The sequence below is a fragment of the Coloeus monedula genome (assembly GCF_965178545.1).
Source record: "Coloeus monedula genome assembly, chromosome: 14".
NCBI classification, from domain to species: domain Eukaryota; kingdom Metazoa; phylum Chordata; class Aves; order Passeriformes; family Corvidae; genus Coloeus; species Coloeus monedula.
Genome location: NC_138794.1, coordinates 472,369 through 500,345, shown reverse-complemented (window position 1 = coordinate 500,345; position 27,977 = coordinate 472,369). Strand labels below are relative to the sequence as shown.

Here is a 27,977-nt window from a genome sequence, read left to right as displayed (position 1 = left end):
CAAATGAATGAGAACAGAGAGAAAATTTCACCAGCAGCGCTTAAGATTTATTACTGACTTCATATGGTAGGAAATCTTTTCCTTTACAAGTATGAAGATGCATAGGTTAAAAGATTGAGAGAGTAATAAGCTGAAATTAGACATGCAAAGTATCTTTTTTTAGTCTTTGTCCTCAGAAATGTCTTTTTTCATATCTTTCAGATCTCCGACTTTCAAATAGGTCAGATCAAATGTCTGAAGCTGTCCAGTCTGTTAGAAAGAGAACATCCTAATTGCTGTTATTATGATAATCTAATTCTGGTAGTGGCCAGAAGTCAAGACCAGAATCAGGCCATAAATTAGTTTGCTGCTGTGTAAATACAGCAATAGACAGTCTCCATGCTGCCGAGCTAAGATTCTGAAAGCCTTACAAAAATAGGAAAAGGAGAGAGTCATTCCACCATTTTATGCATTTAGTGTAGGTTTGCTTTCCAAGTTTGCTGTTGTCTTCCATGCTTAAGCAGATAGTATTTTCCTGTTTCTCTGACAGATTCTTCCATGACAGAAACCAATAAAGGGATTTGAAAGAGAAGAGGCAGGTCCATGAGTTGATGCTAAGCACAGAGACAGCATAGAAAAAGAACCAAAAAGGCTTATGCTGCCCAGAGAAAGGTCATGCCATTTGGTGGCAGATTTCAAGTCTATTTTCACTCCAAATTTACAATTTACAAAGTTCCCCTTAAGATATAGTCTTGGCTTAGAGGGAGGCTGCAGAGGTGAGGGAAGGTGAGACTGAGGTTTTGGAAAGGACAAGAAGGCAGCATCCACAAGAATGCAAGGTTTCATCACTATCAAAGTATGAATCCTTTTTATTTTAGTCGGTTGTATTTCTGCGTTGGCACTTTTCAACAAATGTATTCCATGCTTATCTTTTCAGACACCTGAGGAATTAAGAGTCCTCTATGGTCTCATGGCAATTCAGAGAGTCTGTAGAGGCAAAGACAAGGAGATTACAGTTGGAGTTAAACCTTCCTTTGGCAGATAAGACAGAATGCTGACATGATTGCAGGAGGAGGGGAGTTAGAAGTGTTCTTTGGTCACCATAACAGACAGGGATGTTAATAACAGTAGCTACATGCTCTACGTCTTGAGGGGCTGAGCTTTGCAAGTGTGAGAATCCATCTATCGAGGGCAAAGCAGAGATCTCCAGGCTTGCCTAAAAAGCACCATAGCCATGCCAAATGGCACTATTTTTTTGGAGTTAATTAGACCCAGTAATTAAGACAGATGAAGTGGGCAAAACTGCTCCCAGTGGCTGAGTTAATACTTCATGGGTTTGGATTGCACTGTAGCAATGTGTCTTCTTACTTGGAACTACCTCAGAGATCTCTGGTATGGCACAACCTTACACTTGGGACAGTTATATCTAGAATTTCCTTGTTCTCTAACCCAGTTTCTTGGATTTTACACATTAAACCATCATCAGAACAATGAGTAGTACCACAGTACAAATCTACAGTGACCTTAGTAAGTTAAGCTTCTCTATATGTAGTGCATCAGTGAATGCCTGACTTCATTGCTCAGTCTTAAACTTTTCACTCAATACTAGCAGTGTATATTGTCCCATATATTTAACAATGATAGCTCTGTCCTTTTTTTTTTAACCAATGAATAATACTCTTGTTCTTAAACACTATTGTTAGGTCCTACTCAGGCAATCACTCATTGTAAAAAATATGTCCATAAACTTTTCCTGAACATTACATAGTTGTGACAAAGGCAGGTTTTTGTTAGTCAACTCATACTTGTACCTCCATGCTGGATAGGGTATGAGCATAAATGGTTTTAAATGAAACTTACATTGATTAATAATTATGGGTTATTTACAGCTCGCATGACCCTGTCCTTTCCACACACCAGTGAGTTGAAGGGAGAAGTGTTCTGTTCAGCTGGATGGGCTGTATATCACCTGTAGCAGCAGGGGCAGGCAAGACTTCCTTCAGAGTTTATAGGTATCTCAACCCAGAAGAATATTTTGCTCCTTCTTTCTTCTTGTCCTTGATTACAGTTCTTTACCAGTAAGATGATACCACTTTATTCGATTCCACGTTTTTCCAAAAGCTGGAGTTATATCTTTTGTCTGATCTAATTTTATGGCTGGGGAAGAAAAACAAATAAAAATGCAAACAAATAAAACCTCTGAGCAAAAATGTGACTTTTTCCTCTCAAGACAGTCCCTTGAAGGACCTGCATTGTTTAGTGCAGTTCTGCATCTGCTGGTTGGGGAAAACTTTCATCCTTTTGTTTGCTTGAGGAGTTTCTTTCCCCTATCTCTGTCAGAGTGGAGCTGCATAATTCTCACACAGGAGCAGTGGAATGTAGGTGCTGCACCTCTTCCTGCGTTCTGTGAGCTAATCACACAATGAATCCAGTTACATTTTGGACTTCTTTCATTGAGAAACAGTAACTAATAACAGCTTTCTTGAAACGAAATATATTTCTTTATCAACTTGAATAAAATATTTGAGTTAAAGAAAATTAAAAATTACAAGCAACCTGTATGCTATTTTTAATCTTGCCCATAAAGACACTCCTTTAAAGCTTTCCTCACACAGCAGCTGTTCTTCTCCTAATCTCTGTTTCCTTAGGTTTAAGACTCAGTCTTTTACTTTCAGGACTGTTCCACTAATGGAGATTCACTTGTGTCTTTTTCTCCTATAGATGCTGAGGTAAATTTCCTCTTATGGTCAAGTGCATTAGTTCTAAACTAAATATTTGATACTGCTTCGCCTCCAGGAGAATAGGATAAATCCATTAAAACTGCTTGTTTCCACATTATCTTTTAATAAGCTTAAGTGCAATTTGCTGGGTAAGAATTAGAGAACACCTCCGTGGTTTTGCTTTGGCAGGCAGAGCCATGTACAAAACAGGTAATTATTTAAGTGCAGCTTCGTATTTATCTTCCTGCTGGATTCTTCCTGCCTTGTACTTTATTCTGCTAATTGCTTATAAAATGCAAAGATGCCTGTTTGATCAGGTTTTATGCTCACTGTGCACACTTGTGACGAGGTAAAGAGCAGAGCATCAGGTTCATGGAAAGGCACTTTTTTTAAAAAAAATTAAGCAATAAGTAAATGGAAGAAGTCTGTCACAAAGATTACATTGAAAATGCAAAGCTGAGTATTTATTAGTTAAGTTCCAATGCTATCAAAGTGCTCTTTGTTACCTTTATTCTGTTTTCCATCTCAGGTTCAAGCATTATACTATCAAATCATAAAATCATGGAATGGTTTGAGTTGGAAGGGAACTTAGGCCATCTAGTTCCAAGCCCCAAGCCGTGGGCAGGGATGCCACCCACTAGACCAGATTGCTCAGGGCCCAATCCAGCCTGACTCGAGGACTTCCAAGGATGGGGGGCATATAGTCTCTCTTTATTTTGTAATTTTTATACATATTAGAGGTTTATGAAAGCCTAATCAATATAAATTAGATTCCTATATTAGCATTACCTTTCTTCTTTTATTACTTTTATTACTTTTTTTTTATTAATTTGAATAGATGTTGAAACATCAGTATGAAGTATTTGAAATTTCAATCATATTCTTCAGAACCAGGGCTTCAATTATCATCATAGATCTCATATCCATAGGATGGACTATTTCTTCTGCTTCATTCATAGCTTCCATTTCCTTACACTTTCCCTGGTCAATAAACCTACAAAGCAAGAATTCCACCAACAGTAAAAGAGAACAGTTCAGGTTATTTCACTCATTGGAAAAAAGTGCTTATTTCCTTTTGTGATCAATAGCCATGTAAAAGACAGAATTTTGCCTTCAAATGTTTGTTCTTTGAATATTATCTACTTAGTATCATGGTATGCAAATTCCACTCTGACACAATATTGAAGGGTGAAATTTATGCTGAGGTTCTTATTCACTTACTTGCAGTCCTGGCATTTTTCTTTTCTTGGCAGCAAGCAGAACAGAGCAAGTTTATGCATAATGAAGCTGCACATCTTGCACTGCCGTTTTGGTGATAATGCATCCACTTTTCTGGAACTTTTCTGGAAGTATTTGGATTTGGAAGTAGTGATTAATTGATGAGATTAATAGGAGTGATAAGGACTTCAAATAAGCAGCAAAAAAAGCAACTGAGTAATTTTAGTAAGATATCAAAGTTGATATCTTGGCCTAAGTTATCTGAAACATTTAGGCAATATAACAGTAGCTAAAAAATGGCAAATGCAATGTTTTGAGTAGAAGATATGGTAGTTTGCAGCAGGTTCATGGTCCCTCATGCATGTTGCATCTCTTAGGTAGTATATGACATTGGTATTTGATGCCCTTTAAGTTCCCAGGAGATGTTCACCTCTCCCAGGAAACCACGTACAGCTCTGCCTTTCCAGGCACCAAGCAGGTGACTCAGAACTCTCTTGCACCTGCTGTGAAATGTCAGGCAACGCTGAGCACTCTGAGCAAATGGCCTCTTGCTTTGAGAGCTTCTCATTGAATATAAAGGGCACTGTCATATCAGCTTTTACAGCATTAAGTCAGGGATTGATTAGCCACTTCCACTGCAGGCAATACAAAAAACAACAGCAAATCCATTTTTCCTCACCATTCAGAGTAAGACAGTCTGTCTTCCTTCTCTCGTCTGTGTCACAGAATCACAGAATTGTTAGGGTTGGCAAGCACCTGTGGAGATCATCCAGTCTAACTCCCCTGTCAAGGCAAGGTTACCTGAAGCAGGTGACAACAGGAATGTGTCCAGGGAGGTTTGGAATCCCTCCAGAGAGGGAGACTCCATGACCTTCCTTGGCAGCTGTTCCGGTGCTCTGCCACCCTCAATGGAAAGTTCTCCCTCATGCTGAGATGAAACTTCTTGTGTTTTAGTTTATGGCCAGTGCTCCTTGTCTTGTTGCCAGGCCCCACCACAAAGAGTCTGGCACCGTCCTCTTGGCACCCTCTTGGAGGTATTTATACGCATTAATGAGATCCCCCCTCAGTCTTGTCTTCTCCAGGCTAAACAGGCCCAGCTCCCCTCCTAAGTCTCTCCTCATAAGAGGGGTGCTCCAGATGCCTCATCATCTTTGTGGCCTCCCCTGGACCCTCTCCAGTAGCTCCTCCTGTCCAGGGAGGAAATACGACTCCATGGACAGGAAATCTTTGAACAATATCTACACTGGCTTTCTTAATCTGTGCATGTTGCCTTAGTGTACTTGGTCTGTTTTTACTTCAGTTTCCCATTTGCACAGCTTCATCACCCCACAGAGATGTTCCAGGTGCAGTCCTTTATGTTTGTGAACTGTTCAAAGATATTTGATGAAAATTTCCAAGTAGATGCAGAGAACAGGTTGACTGTGTAGAAGTCTGTTGTGAAAGATACAACATATTTTTTAAAGGAGGATTGGAAGGGGGGTTAGATGTGATTTAGAGATAAGTGCAATCCAAAAATGAGGTAGTGACAGAAGTTTTTCAGGTTTTGGTTTATTATATTTATCTTGACACAAAGAGCCCTCTCAGAAAGGTCAGTAGTATTTCACATTATAAAAATCAATGTAAATTATATATAATTATCAGTTAGTTCTGTTCTACTCTCTATTTCAGTTAATAACAGTGACTTCATTGCCTTTAGCAGAGTACAAGAATCCTGGGATGAGATTCTAGTAGAATGGAATGTTTTCTTCTAAGTCAGTTTTGAACTTTGAGTCAAATTTTTTCTTCATTTGTGGCCTGTACGCTATGTTACATTCATACAATCAGAGGCTTCACGTTTCTTTCAGCAGTACAGGGATCCAGAGCACTACAAGCATAATATCCACATTAAAAGAGGCAGTGGCATAGCAACCACTCCTGTATTGTGGGGAAGTTCCACTGGGATCAGTCACATTAACTTCTACTTTTATCCAAAACACTGGCGCACCTATGCAGTGTAATGTTTCCACAGATTCAGAGGGAGGAATACCAATTCATGCCCCATCCATACCATTCCTTACAGGAGCTTTTCTTCCACTGGCTGTATTCAGTTTGTGTTCCCAATTACCCTTCCCAGTTATATGACTGCAAGTTTGGAAATAGCAGGTTTTCTGAAACAGCAGTTCTGAAGGAAATAGATTGCAGCTGGTAGTCTCTAGAAAGATTGGTAAGTAATTATTGCAAATAATATGGAATTATGTCACAATGGTTGAAAATAACAGCTGAGTTTTGATGGGAAAATTTGCAGTTAATCCAAACACAAATCCCATATGCTTAGTCTCAATCATTTCTGTTTAAAAATCTGTAGGGCAATAGTTTCTATGTCAGTCAAACCAGCTGGTTGTGATGTAATTAATTTGCTTCACATAAATATTCTTTTTAGTAGTTATTATTTCCTGAAAAATTATGTATAAAGTCTGAAAACTAGACAAGTCTTTTTTAGATAAATATATTTATGTGTATCTAGTCAATTTGTTCATTTTTTACAGACTAATTTCCTTGAAGTTTTTGTTCATAAAGATTCAAAATATACTTTAAAACCATCTTATTAGAATACTTCAAGCAGCTTAACTATATGTTTTTACAAAAAAATAATGGAAACTGCTGTTGAAAAAAAAATTGCTCTGAGTTTTTTGTACCTAAATCAGGAAAATCAGAGTTGAACAAAATATCAATTTGATTATCTGAATATTTATCCTTTTTTAGCAACTAATATATATCAAAAATTACATGGAAACTCAGAGTGATGTTATTACCTCAAGGTTAAAAAGAAAAAAGGATTCTATAGTGAACAAGATTCTATTCCAGTTTGTTAAATGACATTCTGTCTTTAGTGTCATGTAGATATTTCTGCTTAGTAAATCATCATTATGAGTTTTATTTGTTACTTGAAGAAAATCTTCTCAGCTTTCTCTAGAAATTCCTGGAAAAATGAGCAGGAAATCAAACATGATTCCAAAGTACTATTGGTTTTGTCAAGGCCTGGGAGGAAAGTACCTTGGATTATAGTCCTTCCTATTATGTTTCTTTATACATTTTTCTCTAAAAGAACTGCTGCCTGCAATTAGGTTATGTGCCAGATACAATGTCACCAGGTCTGGGGCTGGTTTCATCACACAAGTTCTTTTGCATATATTTATGCATTCCATGTAATAGCTTTTAAAACTATCTCTCTCTTTTCTTGGTTATACAAATAACATCTGGACAGATTTTATTTTTCATTCCTCAGTGCTGTTGCTTACGGGTGTTCTTCTTAGGGGGGTCCCCATCTCGTGATTTGTACCGTTGAGATGGAACAGCTCCATACAGTTTGCATTGTGGTTGCAGTTAACAAGGTCTGTTGCTGCAGGCCTGTGGAAGTGCATTCATTACAGCATCACCCCTAAGGAGATATTCCCTCCCACCCCAAGTGTCATCAACGATGAAAAAAATTACACTTACTGGAACTGCAATTCCTAAAAGCAGCTAAAGTGCCCCATACACACAACTAAAGTTTACAGATGTTCCAGTTTACAAGAATCTTATCAGTATTTTTTTCATTGATGCATGACACAGTGATATAAAGTATGCCAGCATGAGAACTGAACACGACCTCTTTATGGAACTTATTAGATGAGTAGGTGCTTATTAAAATATGCTGCACTACAAGGAATGTGTCAGGAAAAGAGCAGCACAAAATAAAAAAACATTACCAGCATTAGGTTTGCTATACTGGAGATTTCCTTACCTAGAATCAGTTATGAGAATGTTCAGGTATTTCTGTCATCATCTCTCCTGAGAGCACACTTGCACACAGTTGACAGGTTTAGTTCCAGACTGACTCAGTAGTATAGTAATTTTGCAAAGCAAGAGTGGAGTTTTTAAAAAAAGAGTTGTATTGTGCAGCTACTACATCTGTCTTCCAGAAAGCCCAAAATGGATATGTCTGTACAGGGAAACATGGCACTAGCTTTTCCTCCAGGAAAATAGACACAGATCTCCAAAATGCATCCATGGATCCTGTGCTGGCTCACATGTACATCAGCTTGTGCAAGTTTTTCAGAAACTAAGGAAGCGAACTATTGGACCTAATCTAAATTCAGAACACCTACAGTGATGTTGGTGCACTTTGTAACCAAATCTGTGGTTACCATGGATAAACCCATCTATTATCCAGTTAAAATTGTCATGGGCTGACTCATATGGGCACCTGCTTGCTCTGTTCTTTGGTTTATATGAACTGAAGAGGTAAAATGCATGGATACTAAATGATTTTGTAGGTCATTTGAAGTGTTTGCTGATGTTCTCATACATTAATATCAGGACTTGTGGATGTATTTTTCACTTATATGTAACTAGAAATAATATCCTGGGAGACTCCTTAAATATTCTCTACAAGGCATAACAGCCTGGAGAAAAAAGTTCAATTATTCATGAATTACTTTTGTGCTCATTTTTAATGTGTTATAAATCTTAACTTTCAGAAGAAAATACCAGTGAATGGTGTGTGTAAGTTGTACCCTCCTGGACAAGTTTGCCAATTAGTGTCAGTAGCTCATTTCTAAAATTGAAATAAGCATTTCCTTGGTTTGTCATACTATAGCAAACATTCTCAAGTTACATTGTGTAATCTAATAACCCATTTATGCAATGCTTGAATGAAAAAATGTGCATTCATTTCAGAAATTCCACTCTTTTGGAATGCAATATAAGATAGATTTTTAACAAAGACTTAAGCAGCAGATGTGCAGTGAATTTGATAGCAATAACATAATTGTTCTCAGTGAAAGACTGGTCTACCTTGTAAGAATACCTTTTATAGAGCAAATGTTTTGTCATTTAGCTTTCTATAATAGTTTGTGAAAAAACTGGTGCCTAAAAAAAGAGATTCCTCAGAACTATGAGAGAAGGCAACATCTTTCTCTCTCTGGTTCTGTTTAATGCTAGTAACAATGATACGTTGCTGGGGAGAATTTGTAGTACTCTCAAGTAGCATGAAGAATGAATAAATGCACTATTTAGACAGAAATTTATTTAGTGATTTTTTTCTTGAGTGTGATGGAAAGGCAGTGAAGGTGAAAATGCTACTGCAATGCTAAAAAGGCAATAAAAGCCCCCAGGGGCTCTTCATAAGCTGATTTGCACAAAACCTAGTAACTCACTGCATAATAACATGCTTCTGAAACACTTGTTGGATAGCATGGTGTACTACTGGAGTGCTGATTTGGCATAATAATAAAACTAAACATTTCCTTCTGATGTACCTGGCTAGATCTGAAAAACACAGGATGTGTAGTTCATAGTGCATTTTCACTGACAGAGAATCCAGTGGTACATTCAAGTGTCTGACAGAAGACGGGATGCTCCTACTGTTAAAGAAAATTAGGTTCACATCCAGATATATGAGATTTGTGTAATGCTGTGTTGCAGAGCAACCAGAAGTAAGAAGCAAAAAAGAGGTTTGAAAGTGGTAAGTTCTTAATACATGCTATTTACACAAGAACATCATTCAGGCTGAGCACCTGTATTAGGTCATTTTTTAAGGGAGCTGGGAAAAGAAATTACCCTTTCACATAGGGAAGAATGTGCAAGTGACGTGACACCTCAAACAGATGACATCTGTGGAGATTTTAGGAAGCTGTGAGCAGTAAGCAAAGGTATGATTATTCTGCCCAAAACTTGTGGATCCCTGGTTTCATGCTGTGTGAGAAGGAAATGAAAGATTTGAGCAAGGATAAAGTGCCTGTTAGCTAATGGAGAGAAGGAATGGAGCCTGTCCAGGTCTGCAGTGGCTGAGTGAACAGTGCAGAGCCTAGTGTAAAAGCTAAAACAAGGATCGAAATCCTGGAAGAAAGATGGACATTTGCTCCAAACAAATTAAATCAGACTCTAAAAATGCAGAAAGTGATTACAGGTGGCTCTATGACTCCTGCCACCCACCTCCATCTGCATATTCAGTATGTGGCAAACAGGAGGACACTGAGAAGGTGAAGTCCATTTGAAAAATTTCAAAAACACTTTATTTAACCATCTTTCATAAGTCAGAGGACTGTAGAGCTGTGGAGTTGGCTCGTCTTTCTTTTGCTTAGCTCTCATGAACGTAGGTTTCACAGATTCATGTAGGACTGGCATTTATAGCTGTTACTTCCTCTGGCTACTACACAGCTATGGTTGTCTTCTCTAGCTTGACACTCCAAAGCTTCTTAATCATTTTCTAACAGCCAAAGAAGAATCTAAAGAATGGGAAGTCAGCAAATCTGTGGTTTTTTCTCACTGCAGTGAAGAGACATGAGAAGCCTAATTTGTGGTTTGGTCTTTGGTTTTTGTTTTTCCTAAGGGTACTCAGATCCTGAAAATTGAAACTGTGGGTACTACTACCTCTAGAAAAATCAAACCAATTATGCTTTAAAATGCAAGTCCTGTATTATTGTGTCACCAGTGCACTGAGGCACAAGAAAGTTATTTACTGTTAGAACACTATTAAGTGCTTTTATTTCCACTCCTTCTATTACAGAACATGAAAAGCAGCGATTATGCAAAAGCACAGATTATATGAATTTGCACTTCAAAGTGAAATGGTTTTATAATGAATATGTGCGAGAACTCTCTGCTTTCAAGGATGCAGTGCCTGAATACTCTCTGTAAGTGGTGTTTCGGGAAGGCTTCCATGAGTCTGGGCTTTGTGCAAGGTTTATTTTGGTCAAATATTTGTGCTTGGTTTGTGCAAGACCTCAAGGTGTGTAGTACTGGCAACTACTTTTTATGCTTCCTTCTCTTTAATTCTTCATTCAATCAAGTGAAATATTCCAGGTGTTAAATGTGCAATTAGCTATTTCATGGATTTCTACAGTTGTTGTAACTGCACATCTTCAAGGAGGACAAAATTCTTTGGTCAGGAAATGTCTGAGGAAGGTATGAGATGTGGGAACAGCAGAATTATTAGTTACAGGTCCCTGCATTTGTTTTACAGTCAAATTTGGATAAAGATACAATGCTAATGGGATATACTACTGAAGTAATTCTTACTGGATCAGGTTTATACTCAGCTGCTGGTTTTCTTTTCACCTGTCTCCCTGCAATAAATATATTCAGTCCTGTCCTTTTATATGAGCTATCCTTAATCTTCTGCCAGTCTGCTGGTTTGCTGAGATGGTTTGAGGCCTGTTATTACTTTAAATTTTTCTAACATAAACTAAAGAAAAATAAAACACAGATGATTTTTACTAAAACAAAGTTATATACAAGTTATTTCATATTCAAATAAATAATAAATGTTACCAAAGAGCCAGTATTGATAGAAGATACATACCTGCCATGCTTCACTGGTAGAGAATTGGCTTCTGCTAACTTACATCACCAGGGTATACCAGGAAGAGTATTGTGAAGCTGTAGCCTGAAAAGCCTTTTGGTACCTACAGAATTTTGGTGACAAAAATTGTTCCAGGGTTATTAGAATTTTTTAGCAATAAGAATAGACATGAAAACATGAGGTTCCAAACTGCTGGGTAGTATGTCGTCTCTCCTCTTGGGATCTTTATGAAATCTATCTACTTTACAAAATTGCTTTTAATTTTCAGGTGGTTTGAACCATTTGTCATTCAGTGGCTGGATGAAAATGAGGATGTCTCAATGGAATTTCTTCATGGAGCACTAGAAAGAGACAAAAAAGATGGGGTGAGCTTTTACTTTCTAAAGAAGAAAATAAATAAAGTATTAAGACAGTTTTGTATTGTTACAAAACCAGAAGTACATTTGGTCCTGCAATATCCTTCTCAGACTTTAGGAGATAACAGCTTTTGGAGAACCTTATAGAGAAATTCCTGCTCTAATTCCCTCTGCCTAAATCCCCACAGAATTTATTCTGTGGCATCGTTTCATTACCCTATGATGTGATGATGATGTCATGAAGGAAAATTCTGTTTTTATTTTTAAGTGGTTTGAAAGTACCAGAAAAGTGAAAAGCCACATTTCTCAGTATTATCAATGAGACTACTTTTTTTTTTTCTGTATTACTTTTTGTGGCTCTAGAAGGAGTTTCAAGTACAAGAATCAGCAAAGACAGTTTTGATCGCTGAACAAATATTAACATTTGAATGTTTCTCTCTAGTTTCAGCAGACATCAGATCATGCCCTCTTCTCTTGTTCTGTGGTCGATGTCTTCACACAGCTCAATCAAAGCTTTGAGATTATTAGGAAACTGGAGTGTCCTAATCCAGAAGCACTATCTCATTTAATGAGAAGATTTGCAAAGGTAAGTTAAAGTCAATGCATCTGAACTAAGCTTCAGAGAGAATGATACTGTGTTGCCATGTGTTTAAAAGCTAAGTGGTTCCAGTGGTTTTTAGAATCAATGTTTTCTATCTGACTGGGATTCTCAGAAAGACAGGCTGGCTGTGGCTTAAGGCTGGGTCTTGTCTACTCTGTCAAAATGCTTTACCCGTTTGGGAAGCTCTGTTCTCTCTGAGATTTCACATTTATGTATTTTATACATGTATGTATGCATATACATAATCAATTGTTACCTTGCTAAGAACTGATTGCGGTTCTATTAATGGAGCCATTCAGTGACATGCAATTAGTTAATTAGGCAGTGCAAGTGAAGGAAAAATTCAAGGTATGACAATAAGGTATTTTTGTTTGAAGTCCTGAAGTGGTAGTTATTCACCTGCTGTTTGACAAACTCAATTCTGCCAGCCTTCTATCTGGATAGTTACATTTCCTCCCAAGCTCTGAATTTCCATTATATTCCTGCTGGCTTTAGAAAAGTTCACATTTACATTTAATTCTGTTCTTTCATTGCAACAATTCTCCATTTGTGGAGTTCGTATTTACATGACTATTATAAGGTAACTCATATTGCTAGGCTTTGAACAGTACTCCTTTTGTCTTGTTTTTCCATTATATTTCTATTCTATGTATTGTCACCCTGGAGGATTTTTTGAGCTTGCTACTCTTCCACTAAACTGTGTAGGATGTTGCAAGGAGTGGAGTTCTCATTACTTCTCAAAAACAGCACTGCTAAATTAATTAAACTAAACTGTCTCTGCTATTGAAGATTACTTTACATTGAGAACTACCCACCATCTACTGTGCAGAGATTTGAAAATGTGCTCACAGGATTATTTATATTATATCTAAAAAATATAATATGCTATATGTGTAGGCACCTGTAAAACCTATCATTTATACAGGCCTCTTTTTTTATATTTTTGGTTTACATTATGAAATTCACCATTTAAAAGAATCTTCTCCTCTTCTAGACTATCAACAAAGTACTTGTTCAGTATGCTGCAATTATTTCAAGTTACTTCAGCTCATATTGTGATAAAGAAAATGTGGTAAGTAAGAAGCTGTGGCTTTTTTCTGCCTCAGAAATTACCTTTAAGTTACTTACTGTACTTTTTGAAAATGTAATCACTTCTTTATATGGAAAAACACGAATGGAGGGAGGTCAGCATGTTTTCACAGCTGCTTACAGTGATGTGTAAAAGCTGGAATAAGTGAAATTAGTTAAGAATCCTAGTTAATAATTTCAGTATTAAAATTTAAAAATAATTACAAGATGACCACAAACATGCCGTGGATACCAGCCTAATACTATGGTGAATGGATCTTCATCTTGTTATTCAAACAGAAGAAAATATTTTTGTTTTAGGTTTTCATTTTGCATTGCCTTGTCTCTCTGTATCAGTTTGTGCATTGGAGGGTTTATAAGATCCCTGTTCCCTGTGCAGGGAATGTGTGCAGATGTTTCTGCTGCTGCCATTCACTGTGCTTTACCCATGCAGAGGGGAGAAGAAAATGATGTGCTGTTTTGTTGCCTCACTGCTTACAAGGGAGTCCCTAATGAAGGACCAGATTGCCATGGACTCTATTCTATTGCCTAATTTATTCACCAACTTCTCAAGTAATGCAAAAATGCATATTTCTAAAATATTACTCTGTTATTAACACAACAGCCTGTTGATTTATTCAAATACTTAAGCATCAGCCATTATCTGGGTTACAGTGTTGTCACTGTTTTCTGCTAAGACTGGGTCTAGCAAGCAGTATGGTCACCCTTTCCTCCAGCCTATTGTTACTCCCAAAGCACTTGGTTCGTTGTTGCCTCTGCTCTCCCCAGGATGATGATGTGCTACTTGCATTAATCCACCAGATGCAACTGTATTAGGTATGACTGGAAACTATCTCAGGACACTAATTCTGGGATCTGAAACCTGTCCAGCTGACTGGGAGATGGCATCCAGTTCCCTGTGGGGCAGCACTGCCTTTAGTGGGCAGTCACTGGCTGAGCAGGCAAAGGGAAGTGTCAGTTTAGGAGGAAGGAGGCAGCAGTGGACGGGAACCTCCTCTAAACAGCACAGCTGTTAGGAATGAAGATGGTCCTAGAAATCTTTTCCAACCTTAATGATTCTGTAATTCTATGAATGTAGGGCTGCTGAAGAATTGGTCATGCACAATCTCCCATTTGGTGCTCTCTCTGTAGGCCTGTATCTTGATGAACAACATTCAGCAATTAAGAGTGCAGCTTGAGAAAATGTTTGAGTCCATGGGAGGGAAGGAGGTGAGTCGTATTTGTTTCCTGGTTCATTCAAAATTCCTTAGAGATCATTAGCACCATGTTTTCTACCTAGTCAAAGCTTTCACTTCTACTTGCAAAGAAAATCAAAATGTTAAAAAAAAAAAATCTACAAGACCTATTTACTGTCCTGACAGTATGGCATGGACTGGAATGGAATGGACAATGGACAGTCTGGAATGACCTAACGCTATTTCACGGACATATGCTAATGATCTGTAATGTTCTATCAGCTCTGGGTGTTTTGTGTTGCAATCTGTAGTGCCAGCTTTATTTTAATGTTTGTATTGGACTATACTTTGCTTTTTATGTATTGGTATGTTTTGTCTGTAATGTGTCATTGTCTTTGTCTAATGCCTTTGACTTGCAATCCACTGAGCAGAAGAAAGAAGGAGAGAGATTCTCTTATGAGGTTTGTGATAGTAAGCATCTTTTATTATTCCTGACCATATTTTCTAAGGCTAAGAACAGTCACATTTTCTACTTGTTTCCATTAGTGCATTTGTGTAATTCCCTATGATCTAAAATCAAAAAGAGCTATGCTTGGGCATTCAGTTGACACTAAATTGAAAAGTTTTACTAGGCAGGTAGTGTAAAGCCGAGTTTTAAAAAAATCTATAAAACATTTTAAGTGCACTTTTCAGTATCTGAGGGCCTGCTTGTATTCAAGATACCATTTCACCAAGAGCTGTTACTCAGCATTCTAGAACATCCTCAGTTTTACCCCCTTTTTCATTTCAGAAGACATAAAAGTGCTTGAAGTCCTGTCAACAGTAAAAGGAAATAAACAGATCTTCAAGCTATAGAAAAAATCCTGTCTTCTTGTTGAGAAGCAGTGTTTAGAGCATGAATATCCTACCATTATCATCAGTAGCAGGCTTTAAAACAGAAGTTACACATACATCATCCTTTTTCTTGTTGGGGCTGTAGTTTGATAGATTCACAAAACTTTGATCTAATGTGGCCACACTATAGAGAAAACTGGAAAATAATAGCATTTCATATTGCCACATCCACAGTGGGACACTGCAGAGTTGAGATGGGTCCCCTATGCCATGCAAGGAACTGCAGCCTCCAGATGCACCTGAGGAGTCACTCCAGGGAGTGGAGGTTCTGCTGAGCCAGAACCAGCTCCTTGAAGCTGCCATGGCAAAAATACATCCTGCTCCAGATTACAGGAAATAAACTTCTGCAGCCTCATCAATGCAGATTTCTTTCCAAACTTAAAAATAGATATTCATCATCCAGAAGTGGCTGGTTTTGTGGTTCCTATTAAACCCTTTTCCCTCTCTGAATATTACAAATAATCTCTTCCTCCATGCTTTTATGTTCTGTGCAAAGTACTTTTGTATTAAGTCTTGGATCCAATCTTACTTTTGTATGTCATGATTTGTGAAAACAGCTAAATGTCCATAAATCAGGATAACGACAAGGGCAAGTGAAAGCTGAGTCACATTTTATGTCTATTTCTATCAAATTATTTTCAACCAAAATATTTGCTTGAATCTCTAAAATATCTCTAAAATGTCCTCTTTTCCTCAAGAAAATATTAGTTTTTTATTTGCTCCTAATGCCTTATACGGTAATGAACAAATATTTAAGAATTTTTCATAGCAATTTACTTTCAAAAGTTCTTATGACTTCTCATCCATTTTGGTTTCCTTTTGATGTTAATGAGGCTGAATTATTGAAGTTGTTACAGTATCAAAATAGCATTTCCTACAAATATGGTGCCACAGCCCATGGAGACAATTTGGATATATTTTTCTATAATCATTAGTTAGGTAGCTTAAGTGCATCTCTGCATTCACAGTCTAAGAGAAAAGATCTTAAAAATACATTCAGACTTTTAGGGCAACTTCTTGAAGAAAAGTACATTCATGTTCAATTTTTTTTCACCCATATCAAAATGCTGCTAGAATGTTTGTCCTCAAACTGGAATACTTATTCCCCTCGCTATTCCGAAGGCACCACTGCTAATGGCCAATTTGGCTTATTGAACTTTTATTTATAAGAAACAAAGCCAGCAATAAAATCTGTAAGCAGTTTCCTTGAAGGGAAAAAGCAGTTTAATATTTCACTTCTGCAGGGCATAAAAGTTAGATGATTTTCAGCAAAATAATGAGACCTATTTCAGTTGAAGCAAAACTAATTCTAAGAAAAATTAAATGCTGTTAATCTCCTCAGTGTCACACTGTGAGCAGTATGTCTTTCAAACTGTGCAGTCAAAATAGCCACAATCAGGCAGTAGTCCCCGTGTTCAGAGTAGGCTTATTGCACATTGCAGGCAGGGAGCTCTATAAATAGAGAAAAAACTGGTTTCTCAGATCCCCCACCACTAAAATAAAATAGTCTGAACAAGATGAGCTTCTTTATTAACTCTCCTCCTCTGCTGCAGCCAAGCAGGAAGGGTACTTACAAATCATATCAATGAGAACAGTCTGCCATAATAGAGTAGTTAAGTGGGATCCAACCCACTGTTTGTTTGGGTTTTTTTAAATCAAGTCCAAAAATATGGGAACAGATCATCATCGTAGAATTTTAGTTTAGCTCCTGTTTGTTTCATCCAAAAGGAATGCATACATTTACTCTAAATATCTTTTTCATATCTGACAAGTCGGAAACTGATAAAAGATATAAAAGAGAAGCTAATGCTTTGTGTTGCTTTACACCAGGTGACAGAACATGGCAGAAATGAGTTACAGTAATTAGGATCAAAAAAAAAAGGGTGTAAAGCAGAAGGAGGTTGTTTATGTGTGACAGTATTATATTAACTGTAGATAAATCATCTTCCCACTTTGGTAAATTCACTTCCAACTTTGCATAAAGTTTAGGAGTTCCTGTAGGAATCTATGTGTAGTCTTAAAGGCTTTGATGGGGTGACAGAGGACCAGATTTCAGCAGAATAGTTCTGAAGTGTCGTTTTTACATCTTGTACGGACGTCCAAGTGCTTTTCAGTGCACTCAGAGCAGTGGCAGCCAAACATTTCACATCTCACTGTCCCAGGGGTGGGCGTGGAGGAAGGTCTGTCACAGACAAAAAGAACCACTAAAGTGATGGAGCTGATATATGATGATGATATATGATGATGATAAGACCTGTGTCTTTCCTAGATATCCAGAAAATACATAAAACTATTTTCTGAACAGAAGTAACCTGGTGGTCCCATTAGGAAACTGTAAGCAATTAGACCTGTGGAACTGCAGATAAACAGATTTCAGATTAGAGAGGCTCCATTTAACTCACACAAAAGTGATTTGCATCTCTGTAGTTTCCTACAGAAACCACCACCAAGTTTGCAGTTAACAGGATTATGTCCATACTAGCACACATTAAATTACAGCAGGGAATACCTCAGTCTAACATATTGAAAGCAGCCAGATTAATCGGATTTTCAACTCTTTTCCAAGGTTTGTCTGTATAAGAAAATTCACAGTTTTATACAGGCAGCATTTGGAAATGATGATGTTCAAATATTTTTTTTCAGCTGTTCAGCAATTATGTTCTCAATTTTTCTGTAGCATTCAGAAAAAGTCAAACTTCAAATTATCTATTTAATAATACATAATCAACAGATCTCATGAAGTGTGCCAACAAATTTATGAGTATATTCCCTCGTGGGTAAAAATGAATTCTTCTATTTAAGAAGATGGTAAAATAACAGAAATATGAGCCTAGAAAACCCAAGAATATTAGGAATTAATAGAAAAGTAAGTATGATTTACACATTATTAATGAAATAAGTTTGCTCCTTTAAAAATCCAGTTTTGAAACCTGAGCAACCTACCCCAATGTATTTTAAGGCTATTCCACACACACTGTGAACTGTAAATGGAATCCAGAATACATTTGTCCAAGGGATAAGTGCATTGTCTTTTCTCTTTTGGTGCTTAAATTAGATATGACACACTAATGACACTCATAGCTGGGTTTTATTTTTGGTTTGTTGGTTTTTTTTTTTTTTTCATTTCCCAAAATAATCTGCTCAAGCAGAGCCTTTTTCTTGTTTTTTTCCTGAAAAATTTTCAGGTAAGATTGTTAGTTTTTATTCCTTCTTCATCAAACGCTATGAAGCAGATGAAATTTGAGGGGAAAAATAAAAGTTCCCGAGACTGTAAATACTTCATTTTCATGTCTGTATGTCCCTGTATGGCATCATCGCAGATGCTGGTCAGCATTGCCTTTTGTCTCCCTTCCATGCTTCCATTTTAGCTCTTCCATATCAGGAAAAAGAAGCAGGTCGTGGCTGTGGCATATTTGAATGATGCCTGAGGACAATCATTAGCAAATGGAAGGCACATGGTAAAATAAATGAAAAGTGCACATTTTAGTTCTGGTGAGACACTCAAATCACCATATTTTCCAGTTCCTAAAGAGAAGTAGCATTTAAAAATCTTGCTGACATCTTCTTAGTGATGCCACCATGGCCAGGTGTGGAGCACCTGGCTGGGCAGCCCGCATACCTCTTTGTGTTCCTCTCCTCCCCGTGCCACCTCATCGCTGAGCATGAGCATGTGCACACACAGGGCTGGGGGCACTGCCAGATGCCTCCAGCTGTGCACACACTAACTTGTTCATGCAATTTGTGAGCACAAAGTCTCTCAAAAGTTTAACAGTTGCATGCACCCTTCTAGAATGTGTGTAATGCCCACAATCTGGCATTAGTATTTAATCCAATTTTGGCTGGACTAAGTTCAATTCCAGGTGAATTTAGCAGATGCATTGTGTTTTCTGGTTATCACGACAACCCCTGATACAAAGTGTCTATATTGACCTCTGTAGGCACAGTAACAAGGTGATTCTCTAGTTTGGGCATGAAATTCGAAGAAATTTTGAGTCTTCTGCCTGCCTGGTGTTTTGTGTTTTCCTTGACATGTACCACGTTCAGTGTGAATGCTTGTGTGTTCAGTGTTTGTTAAATGTTAATATTCTAGTGGTCTTAAATTTGTGTTTTGTATGTATCACTCCAAAGGAGGCAGTATAATTCCTGAGTGAAATGCATTTCCCGGAAAAATCTTTGCCTTTGTTATTAAAGCCTTAGTTTGTTTATTAATATAGACACTGCAGTAAAATTAGCTTTTTAATTCCTGCTCTTTGTATGAAGGAAAACAATCACTTTAAATGTATGAACTGTCAAAGTATATCTGCCAGGGACACTTCTAAGATACACAGAAGCAATAGAAGTTCTCTCAGTGCAAAGTAATTCAAAACTAAATCAGTAAGTAGTCACAGTAAGTACTGACATTAGTAAGTAAAATATGAGCTTCTCAGATTACAAGAGTGCTACATGACACTGAGTATTGTCTAAAGGATGTGTGGTGATTCTCCCTTGTCACCTATTTCAGGTTTTTGTCAAGACCTGTAGTGAAAATTTTGGATTTTCTATGATTTTAACACACAACCTCTGAGGAGAAGGAAGGATGGTCTAAAATTAAAACACAGTAGATCACTGGATCTATTTCAGTTTGCTTTGCTGTAGAATTCCTGCCTAGAGTCATGTAAATTGCCCTGTGTGCTGTGACAGCTTCCCCTTGTCTCTGAAGTGCCATTAAAAGAACTGACCTGCTGCACCACAGCACTCTGAAGCACCAGAAGAAGAATAAGCACAAAACACTCCTCATGCAGTTGAAAGATAGAAAAATGTGAACAGAGACAGCCCTGATTATGTATTCTAAATGTGCAGTGTCCTTTGAAATTGTCAGAAGATCGGTACCTGACCTTGCTTTAGAACAGAGTCCACAAATTAAGGGTTATCACTGAAAATCATTCCTTAACACTGTGATATAGACAGCTGGAAGACCTGGAACATTATTAATTAACATTCAGCTGTTGATCCTGATGATCATCTATCATATCCCAGAACGGGCTGTAACTATTTTTCTGAGTGCTAAAGATCAGGGAGATAAAAAATAATTTTTTTAATTTGAAAAAGAATCTATAGCAAATAAACAAGTTGCTGATCAATATCAACAGGGTACCTTTTTCATTAAATATCTATGCATGGATCATCATCCCTGTAAATGTAAAAATACATTTCTCCCTGCATTAACTTTTTTCCTATGTTTAGAAAACCTGTGTCAGACCATCAGAATGTGTTGCTCTGTGCTTGAATTTTTTTTGCCTTACTGGCTTTTAGAAACAGCAGTACTGAAATTTGGTAGATCCCTTCCCACATATTCTGTCAGTATAATTGGCATGAGTAGTCTTCAAGCCATCTTTTTCAGTGCTGGCTGTTCTAATTTTACACTGCATTATGAAAACATATGAAATATGGAAACAGCTTCAATGCAAATCACAAAACAAAATACCAACAGTAGTGAAATATACAAAAAGAGTAAAAATACAACGGCATCTGCATTACTAATAACACAAGCACTGACTTTTCCTGCATCCTTATCTTGGTGTGCCTTGTTGAATGCCACTGGCCTGATAATGGTAGTTCTCTTCTTGTGACTGCCAACACAGTTTCCACAATCCCACAGAAAGTCATTTTTCAATGGCACAGTTTTGATTTGTAACAATATAAATATTCACTACTGTAATCAAAGATTTTTCTATGTTATTTTTAAATGGTTGTTGTATTTTTAGGCCTACTAAAGCAGTTATGTGTTGCAATAGGTGTTTCCACATTTGGTTTTCCATAGTGCAGTGTATCTTTGCACATATTTCCTAATTCATTGATTGTAATGGAAACCCCAGAAACCTAGTGTAAAATATAATGTTATTTATCTCTTTGCAGCTGGATCCTGAAGCTAGTGTTGTTCTAAAAGAACTTCAGGTGAAACTTAGCAATGTATTGGATGAACTCAGTGTAACGTATGCTGCAAGGTAACAAACAAATGGGTAAAAACCCATTTTACTGCAAACCTTAGAGAAATATTCCTGCTCAAAAAATCTACCTCGTTGATGAAGTCTGGGTGGTTATTTGGTTGTCCTGAGGCATGGCTTGCTTCTGCCCTGATGGAGTGGTGTGCATTTGTGTCTGTGTATGTGTTGAGACTCTGAAGCAAATAATGGTAACCTCTCTGTAAAGACAACTGAACATTGTCTGTGGGCATGAACATGAGGTGAGGCTGATGGCTTTTGTTCTGCTTTTTGGAAAGCAAAATCGCCGATTTTTTCTTCCCTGATGCTATGTTAAAGTTTCCTCTCTGAACATGTCTATGTTACTTCCTGAGACTGACAGCTTTTTCTGAGCGGCCTGCTTCAACCAGGGATGTCTGCTTGTGTTTAGCCTGCTTCAGGTGGTCATTGTGAGTGGCCTTCTTGGGTCATTTGCTGGCCTGTGGCTCTGCAAAAATTGTCTACTGAGCCTTACTCTCAAAACCTTTCATTAATCAGAGTGCACACTGCAGTCCTGAATGAGTATGGTGCTGTGCCAGCAGTGCCTGTGGTTAAGAAGCAGCAAGTTACTTTTGCATCAAATTAGAAAGAAATTTAAGAAAGGGGGATTAGTGCTGTAGTGGTGCTCATTAAGCTGAGTCTGTAGTTGTTTCTTTAATCCATCACTGGGTGGTCTGGGTGGACAGTCTGCTTTTTTTCTGAGTGTGCTTAGTTTTTGTATTGTCTTGGTGTACTTTTGCTCCCAGGCTCTGGTTCTCGGATCATTGACAGTGCATGAATATTATTTCTTTCCAGGGCTTCTTTCTGAATGAGCCAACTAGGTTTCTGCAAAAGCAAAGCCAGAATATCTCAGTGTAGGATATGCTCCAGATAGCTAGAACATTCCTCCTGGGTCAGTTTACTGCTTGGGTCTGTGAGGTTAACAATGTTGGAAAGATGGCTAATGTCAAGAAAGGCAGTGCATTATTTTGGCTTTTGTTGGAGGGACTGGTCCCTCCAACAAAGAATTTCTATAAGCAGTTTCACTAGCTGCCTCATTCTGATTTTATCTAGGGCTTTAAAGTGTGTAGGTAAGTGACTTCCAAGTGCATTTTGAGAAGTTTCTGACTTTTCCAGTGATTTCACATGGAGGTTTGTGTCCTCTTTTTACAATTAGCCATGTCACTGGAACAGCTTACTGCTTGATTATGTTTCTCTTCTCTCACAGTAAATTCTCTTTCACTTTTCTCAAGTTAATCTTTGCCATTTATCGTTTCACCTTAACAGGCCTTGTATATTTTTGGCCTCTGTTTTGCATTTCTGTTCATAAGCTAATCCTAAACCATTTTGATCCATCATAAATCAACCCATAAAGCAAAATACAGTATGTGCAGAGACTCTTCCTGCCTCTGAACTGGTGACTGATTAACTGCTGTTCTGCATTGTGTCAATATATTGTCCAAAGATTATCACATCAATAGCACTTTAAAACTGTCAGACACTCAACCAGATCAGTTAGGAAATAGAACAGTTTTCAGAGAAGCTGAGCAGGTACAAACTTGAGGAGGAAGGATGTGTTTACAGTCACCTTGAAGTGAAAAATATTCCTCCCAGGAGGAAGAGTCTGAGCACTTCTAAGCAAGGGTTTTTTTGCAATAGGATATTTTAAACAGTCCAAGTGTTTTAACTCTGTGTAGTTGAAAAGAAGTAACTAACCTTTTGATGGCACTGACTGTGTGGAATCTGGAAAAAAGTCAAATCGAGCCAAACAGGGCAAAGTCAGTAGTAGTTTTTAATTTTGCCTCAAGAAGAATGTCAAAGCTTGGTTCCTATTAACCGTCAAGAGAAAAATTATTTATCATCACCTGTTCGTATAGTCCTTTCACGCCAAAAATAAAATCTTGAGAAGTTGTTCCTAGCTGGCAATCAATTGCATCTATCCTATAGATTCTGATACATCATTTTCTCTCAGAAAATAAATATTTGGTACACCTACAAGGGTATCAAAAGTGTGGCAGAATGGAAACAAGGCAGGGAAAAGATCAAAACACTGCATGAATTACTTATATGAGCCATGATCCTCAGTAGAAGTTATTTTCAGACTATAAACCACAGATCTTCAATTTTGAACATTAAATCATTGCAGAAAATATTTAAAACTTGTAGAACCTGATAGCAAAATCATCATTATTGTTTTTTCTCCCAGAATTCTTTCATTCTCCTTTTTTTTTGTCTTATAGTTTCCAATTTGTTATTGAAGATTGTGTAAGACAAATGAACAATGAACTGAATCAAATGAGAGGAAATGGGAATGCAGCAGCCAATAAGAACAGTGCTGCCATTGATGCTGAGATTGTGCTTCGGCCTCTCATGGATTCCCTGGACAAAACGTAAGTGTGGCAGGCTGGTTTGTGTGGCAGACTGGGACCTGGATGCTGCAGTCAGGCACACTTTGGTTTTACTCTGAAGCACTCTGCAGTATTTTTAATATTTGTAGTATTCACTGTGTGCAGACTGCCATGCCTAACCTGTTTACTTACACTGAGCAATTCTTACATAAGCTACAGACTTGTCTTTCCATGTCTTGTCATGTTTTGGGTCATTGAAAAGGAAGCAATTTCTCCTCCACAGGCTGCATTATGAAGATTGTACTGAACAACAGTAATTCCCATACTGAAATTGTCTGGCATTTGTTCTAGGCTTGTACCCAATGTCCCACTGCTTATTAATATGCACTTCTGTGTCACCAAAAACCTGGTCACCATCTAAACAGCAGCTTGGTTTTTTTTTTTCATTCGGTAAAATGCTAATTTTTGAGAGGATCCTGCAAACTCATTCTAGCCTCTGAAAGTAAGCATAACTTATGTTATCATCCTTCAGCAGTGATGAGTTCTGAAAGGCCATGTGCAGCACAGGCACATCTGTAAGCACATTGGTGTCCTTGGTCATTGGTGCTTGTGAAGCACCAGTGGCCTTTTGTTGGAAGTGGCTGTGAGGACAAGCAGCCTGGCACTGATCCTGCACTCAAGGTCTCCAGTCACGCAGACACAAGTTACACACCCTTTTGGTTCCTTAGGCGGGGGGTTTTCCCCAGCCAGAATTTTCAAAGTGAAGATGGAAAAGGTGCTGCAAAAATTTAATTTCACTGTAAGTAATAGAGAGCAAGATTGCACAGACATGTCAGTATATAGAAATAAATGCTTCCGAACAGTAGCTGCAAATTTGCATTAGCTGTCAGCAACCGGTTCTACATCCCAGTAGAAATACAAAACACAGGAGACAGTTGCTCTTTATTTTTAAGACATAAACAAATTATGTACTAAAACTTTAATTTAGGGGCGTGGGAGTGCTAAATTATATAATCCATCAAACTTTATAACTCATCATGATTTTGCATTTTCAATAAATATGCATCAGTGGTATACTAAGCATTCAGTTAGATAGTCTTTTTACAAAAAATATTTACTGATAATATTGCAAAATAACTTAGTTACTGAGAAATTTTTATTAGTAGAGAAAAGATAAACCTTAATGGCTATTTATCTGAGCATATAGTGATAGAGCACCTCTGAAGCCTTTATGCTAGTTTTGGTGACTGGTTTCTGTTTTTGTTTTATTCCAGTTTAAGTGTCTCTGCAAAAATCTGTGAGAAAACAGTTCTGAAACGGGTTTTGAAAGAGCTCTGGAAATTGGTCTTAAACAAAATAGAAAAACAAATTGTGCTTCCACCACTGACAGACCAAACTGTAAGTGTTCCAGCAGTAATTCTCAGTTGACGTGAAGGATTGTAATAATGTGCTTGTTCAGGTGCCAAGGGGTCTGGCACTATCCTCTTCTGTACCTTGACCACAAGGAATAATTCTTGGACTGCAAGCAGTCTGTTGCTCTCTGGTGTCTCAAAGTTGTGTACCCAGCTTGCTATTAGCTGGTGAGGAAGACTTTGCTCCTTCATTTACTGCCTGCCTCGACTCAGAGCAGTTTTTATGAATGCAGTCATGTGAAAGAAGCTGGATCACTGGCTTTGGAGTGTGCTCTCATATAAGGAGTTTTAAATCTGATTTTTCTCGGCTTCACCATGCACAGTAACACAGAGTGTTCTTTGCCCTTCCCAGTTGCATCAGAAATTCAATCACTTCCATTTTTGTAGGTTTGATGCCAGGGGTGCCCCATCCCATCCTCCAGCCCTGCCTGCTGTGCCATTCCTCATCTTGAGGCAGCACTTGATTAATATCAGGAAGCTTAAGCCAGATATAGCTCTAAAGATTTGGGGTATTTTCATAGCAGACTTGACAGGAGGTCCTCTTTGGGCATAACTTCATTTACAGCCTGCCAAGAATAGAGAACAGAGCTGTACTTCAGAAAGTGGGGCTGCACAGGAGAGTCTTGTGGGGCATGGCCTGACATGAGCTCTGGGGGCTGAGCTGAGGGCAACCATCTGATCCTGTCAAAGGATCAGCAGAGAGAGCCTGGCTTGGAGGCCTTTTGATAATTGCTTTTTTGCTTTTTTATTTGAGGGACTGGGATAACATAACTGTTAATTCTGCTTGTTTTCAATCTTGTTTAAAAGAAATTGACCATCTTATGACAAGCTAATCGTGATGTTGCCACAGTGTGTCTTTGGCAGCTTTGCTGTTACACGTCCTGTGGTACCAGTTCTGCTGCTAAAAATCTGTTTGTCAGGGTCTGTAAGTTAAAGGCATATCACTAAATCATATTATAATATATTAAAGAACACTGCTGAAAGAATATTGCATGGAAGAATATTGCTGGGCAGGCAGGAAAAAATCTAATAGAACATGTATAAGTGCTGCTAAGATAGTAATGAAATTACCTGAGCTATTAAAAATTCTGGAGTAGAGCTGATCATAGCCAGAACTCCAGTCACTGAATTTGTTCATATTTACTCTCATGACCTTGTTAACTATGCATAAATAGAAACAACCTCTCTTTTAATAAGTTTCAAATTTATATTTCTGAGATCTTTAATTTGCTTTTCAAACTTTTTTGTGCAAATTTTATCTGCAAATACATAGGTAGCATTTGAATTGGGTAACTCTGTTTTCTGTCATGTGTTAGGAGCATTTATTAGCTTTATGCAGGATCAGTTGTTACACTGATTCATTGGACAACATGTTCAGAGGTGAGTTTTCCTAGTGGTAGCCTCTACCAGCCTAGTTTCTGATAGGCATCGTGAACTATTTCCTGAGAGCAGCAGTTATGGACAAACATCTCACTGACACACACTGAGAACAATCACAGCCTTAGCTTTAAGTATTAAGCACAGAATGAGATAGCAGAAAGGAGAACACAAAACCACTCTCAGCAGAATGTACAATATTTGTATCAGCTCTAGGATACTGGAGGGAATCTTGCTTCAGGCATTCAACTACTTGGCCTTATCAACTGAGTGAAAATGTGTCTCCTGTGCGACTGAAACTTTTATTTAGCTTTGCAAAATGGTTACTTTGGCCAATGTTCTAGAAGAAAATAAGATTGTGTTGACATAAAAAGCAAACATGCTGTCGTGAGTCCATGTCCTTAACTTTCAATGTGATTACAGGGGCCCCAGATGATATTCAGTGCAGCCAAAGATCTTGGACAGCTGTCAAAACTCAAGGTAATGGAGCCAGATGAAGCTGTGAATGGCTTGCGCTAACAAAAAGGGATGAAATATTAGTGACTGTGGGGCCAAACCTCATGCCTTGTTCTTGTATAATATAGTGAGATTGAATATGGCAGTAACTACTCAGAGGTGAATCATCATTTTACAGTTTCATTAAAACCAACTTGTGAATAAAAAAGTCTGTGCTTATATGGTAACTGATCACTACATGGGTCAAGAAGCCATCATTCCCATATTGCACAACTAATCCTTATGAGCATTAAATATAAAAAAAAAAAAAAAAAATTATCTTTGCTTCTGTAACCAGTTCTGAAAAAGCCCTAAGGTGAGAACACCAGTAATTTTCTTTCTGTGGACTATTTATGTGCATTGAAATATAGAGTGTACATCTACAGTACAGTCTTCAGCACTTCAGTGCTGGCGTCCACTTGATGGACAGCAGAGATGTTTGATACTGATGTCATTTGTTTGCCAGTCAATTAGGAAATGTGGTATTTGGGCCTCTATGACTAATTGTTCAGTTTGCTAGAGGAGTTAAAATATTACCTAAGGAAATCACTGACTTCTTATTTAGACAAAGATTTAGCAGCAGTGTAGTCACTCTAGGAATTTAATATGTTCTAATAGGAACCCCCCCTTTTTTTAAACATGGGGCATTAACAAACATCTTGTAAACTGAGAGCTTTATTAATAAAATTAATTACTTCTAGATCATTTAATATAATTATTTTAAGTTAAATTTTAACCTTTCCCCATCCCCCAAAACAGAGAAATAATACATCCTAGGAAAAGAAGTAATGCTCACTATTAAACAGTGGATCTGGTTCTCTACAGTAAGTTTTCAAGAAACGTCATGATTGCTCTAGGTTATAATTTGTTGTAAAAGCATTCTGAAGTTGAATTAATCCCTGTTAATCATAGTCCTTGGGGGACATTTGGCGGCTTTGTTTGTTTGTTTTTCCAAGAACAAATACTCACAATATTGTCTCTCTTTCAAAACCAACTGCAGTCTTCTCTTGC

General features: G+C 37.7%; 1 protein-coding gene across 1 annotated transcript in view; it reads left to right on the top strand.

Moving 5' to 3' along the window:
* Nucleotides 1-27,977, top strand: part of UNC13C (unc-13 homolog C) — a gene marked incomplete at its 5' end in the record, with an annotated part of 125,735 nt that overhangs the window by 80,797 nt on the left and 16,961 nt on the right. The window contains 9 exons of the mRNA XM_082290746.1: nucleotides 10,447-10,573; nucleotides 11,510-11,606; nucleotides 12,040-12,183; nucleotides 13,193-13,270; nucleotides 14,419-14,496; nucleotides 21,252-21,340; nucleotides 23,575-23,724; nucleotides 24,957-25,080; nucleotides 26,895-26,951. Coding sequence (XP_082146872.1) covers nucleotides 10,447-10,573; nucleotides 11,510-11,606; nucleotides 12,040-12,183; nucleotides 13,193-13,270; nucleotides 14,419-14,496; nucleotides 21,252-21,340; nucleotides 23,575-23,724; nucleotides 24,957-25,080; nucleotides 26,895-26,951 — 944 coding nt within the window. The remainder of the gene's footprint in view (nucleotides 1-10,446; nucleotides 10,574-11,509; nucleotides 11,607-12,039; nucleotides 12,184-13,192; nucleotides 13,271-14,418; nucleotides 14,497-21,251; nucleotides 21,341-23,574; nucleotides 23,725-24,956; nucleotides 25,081-26,894; nucleotides 26,952-27,977) is intronic.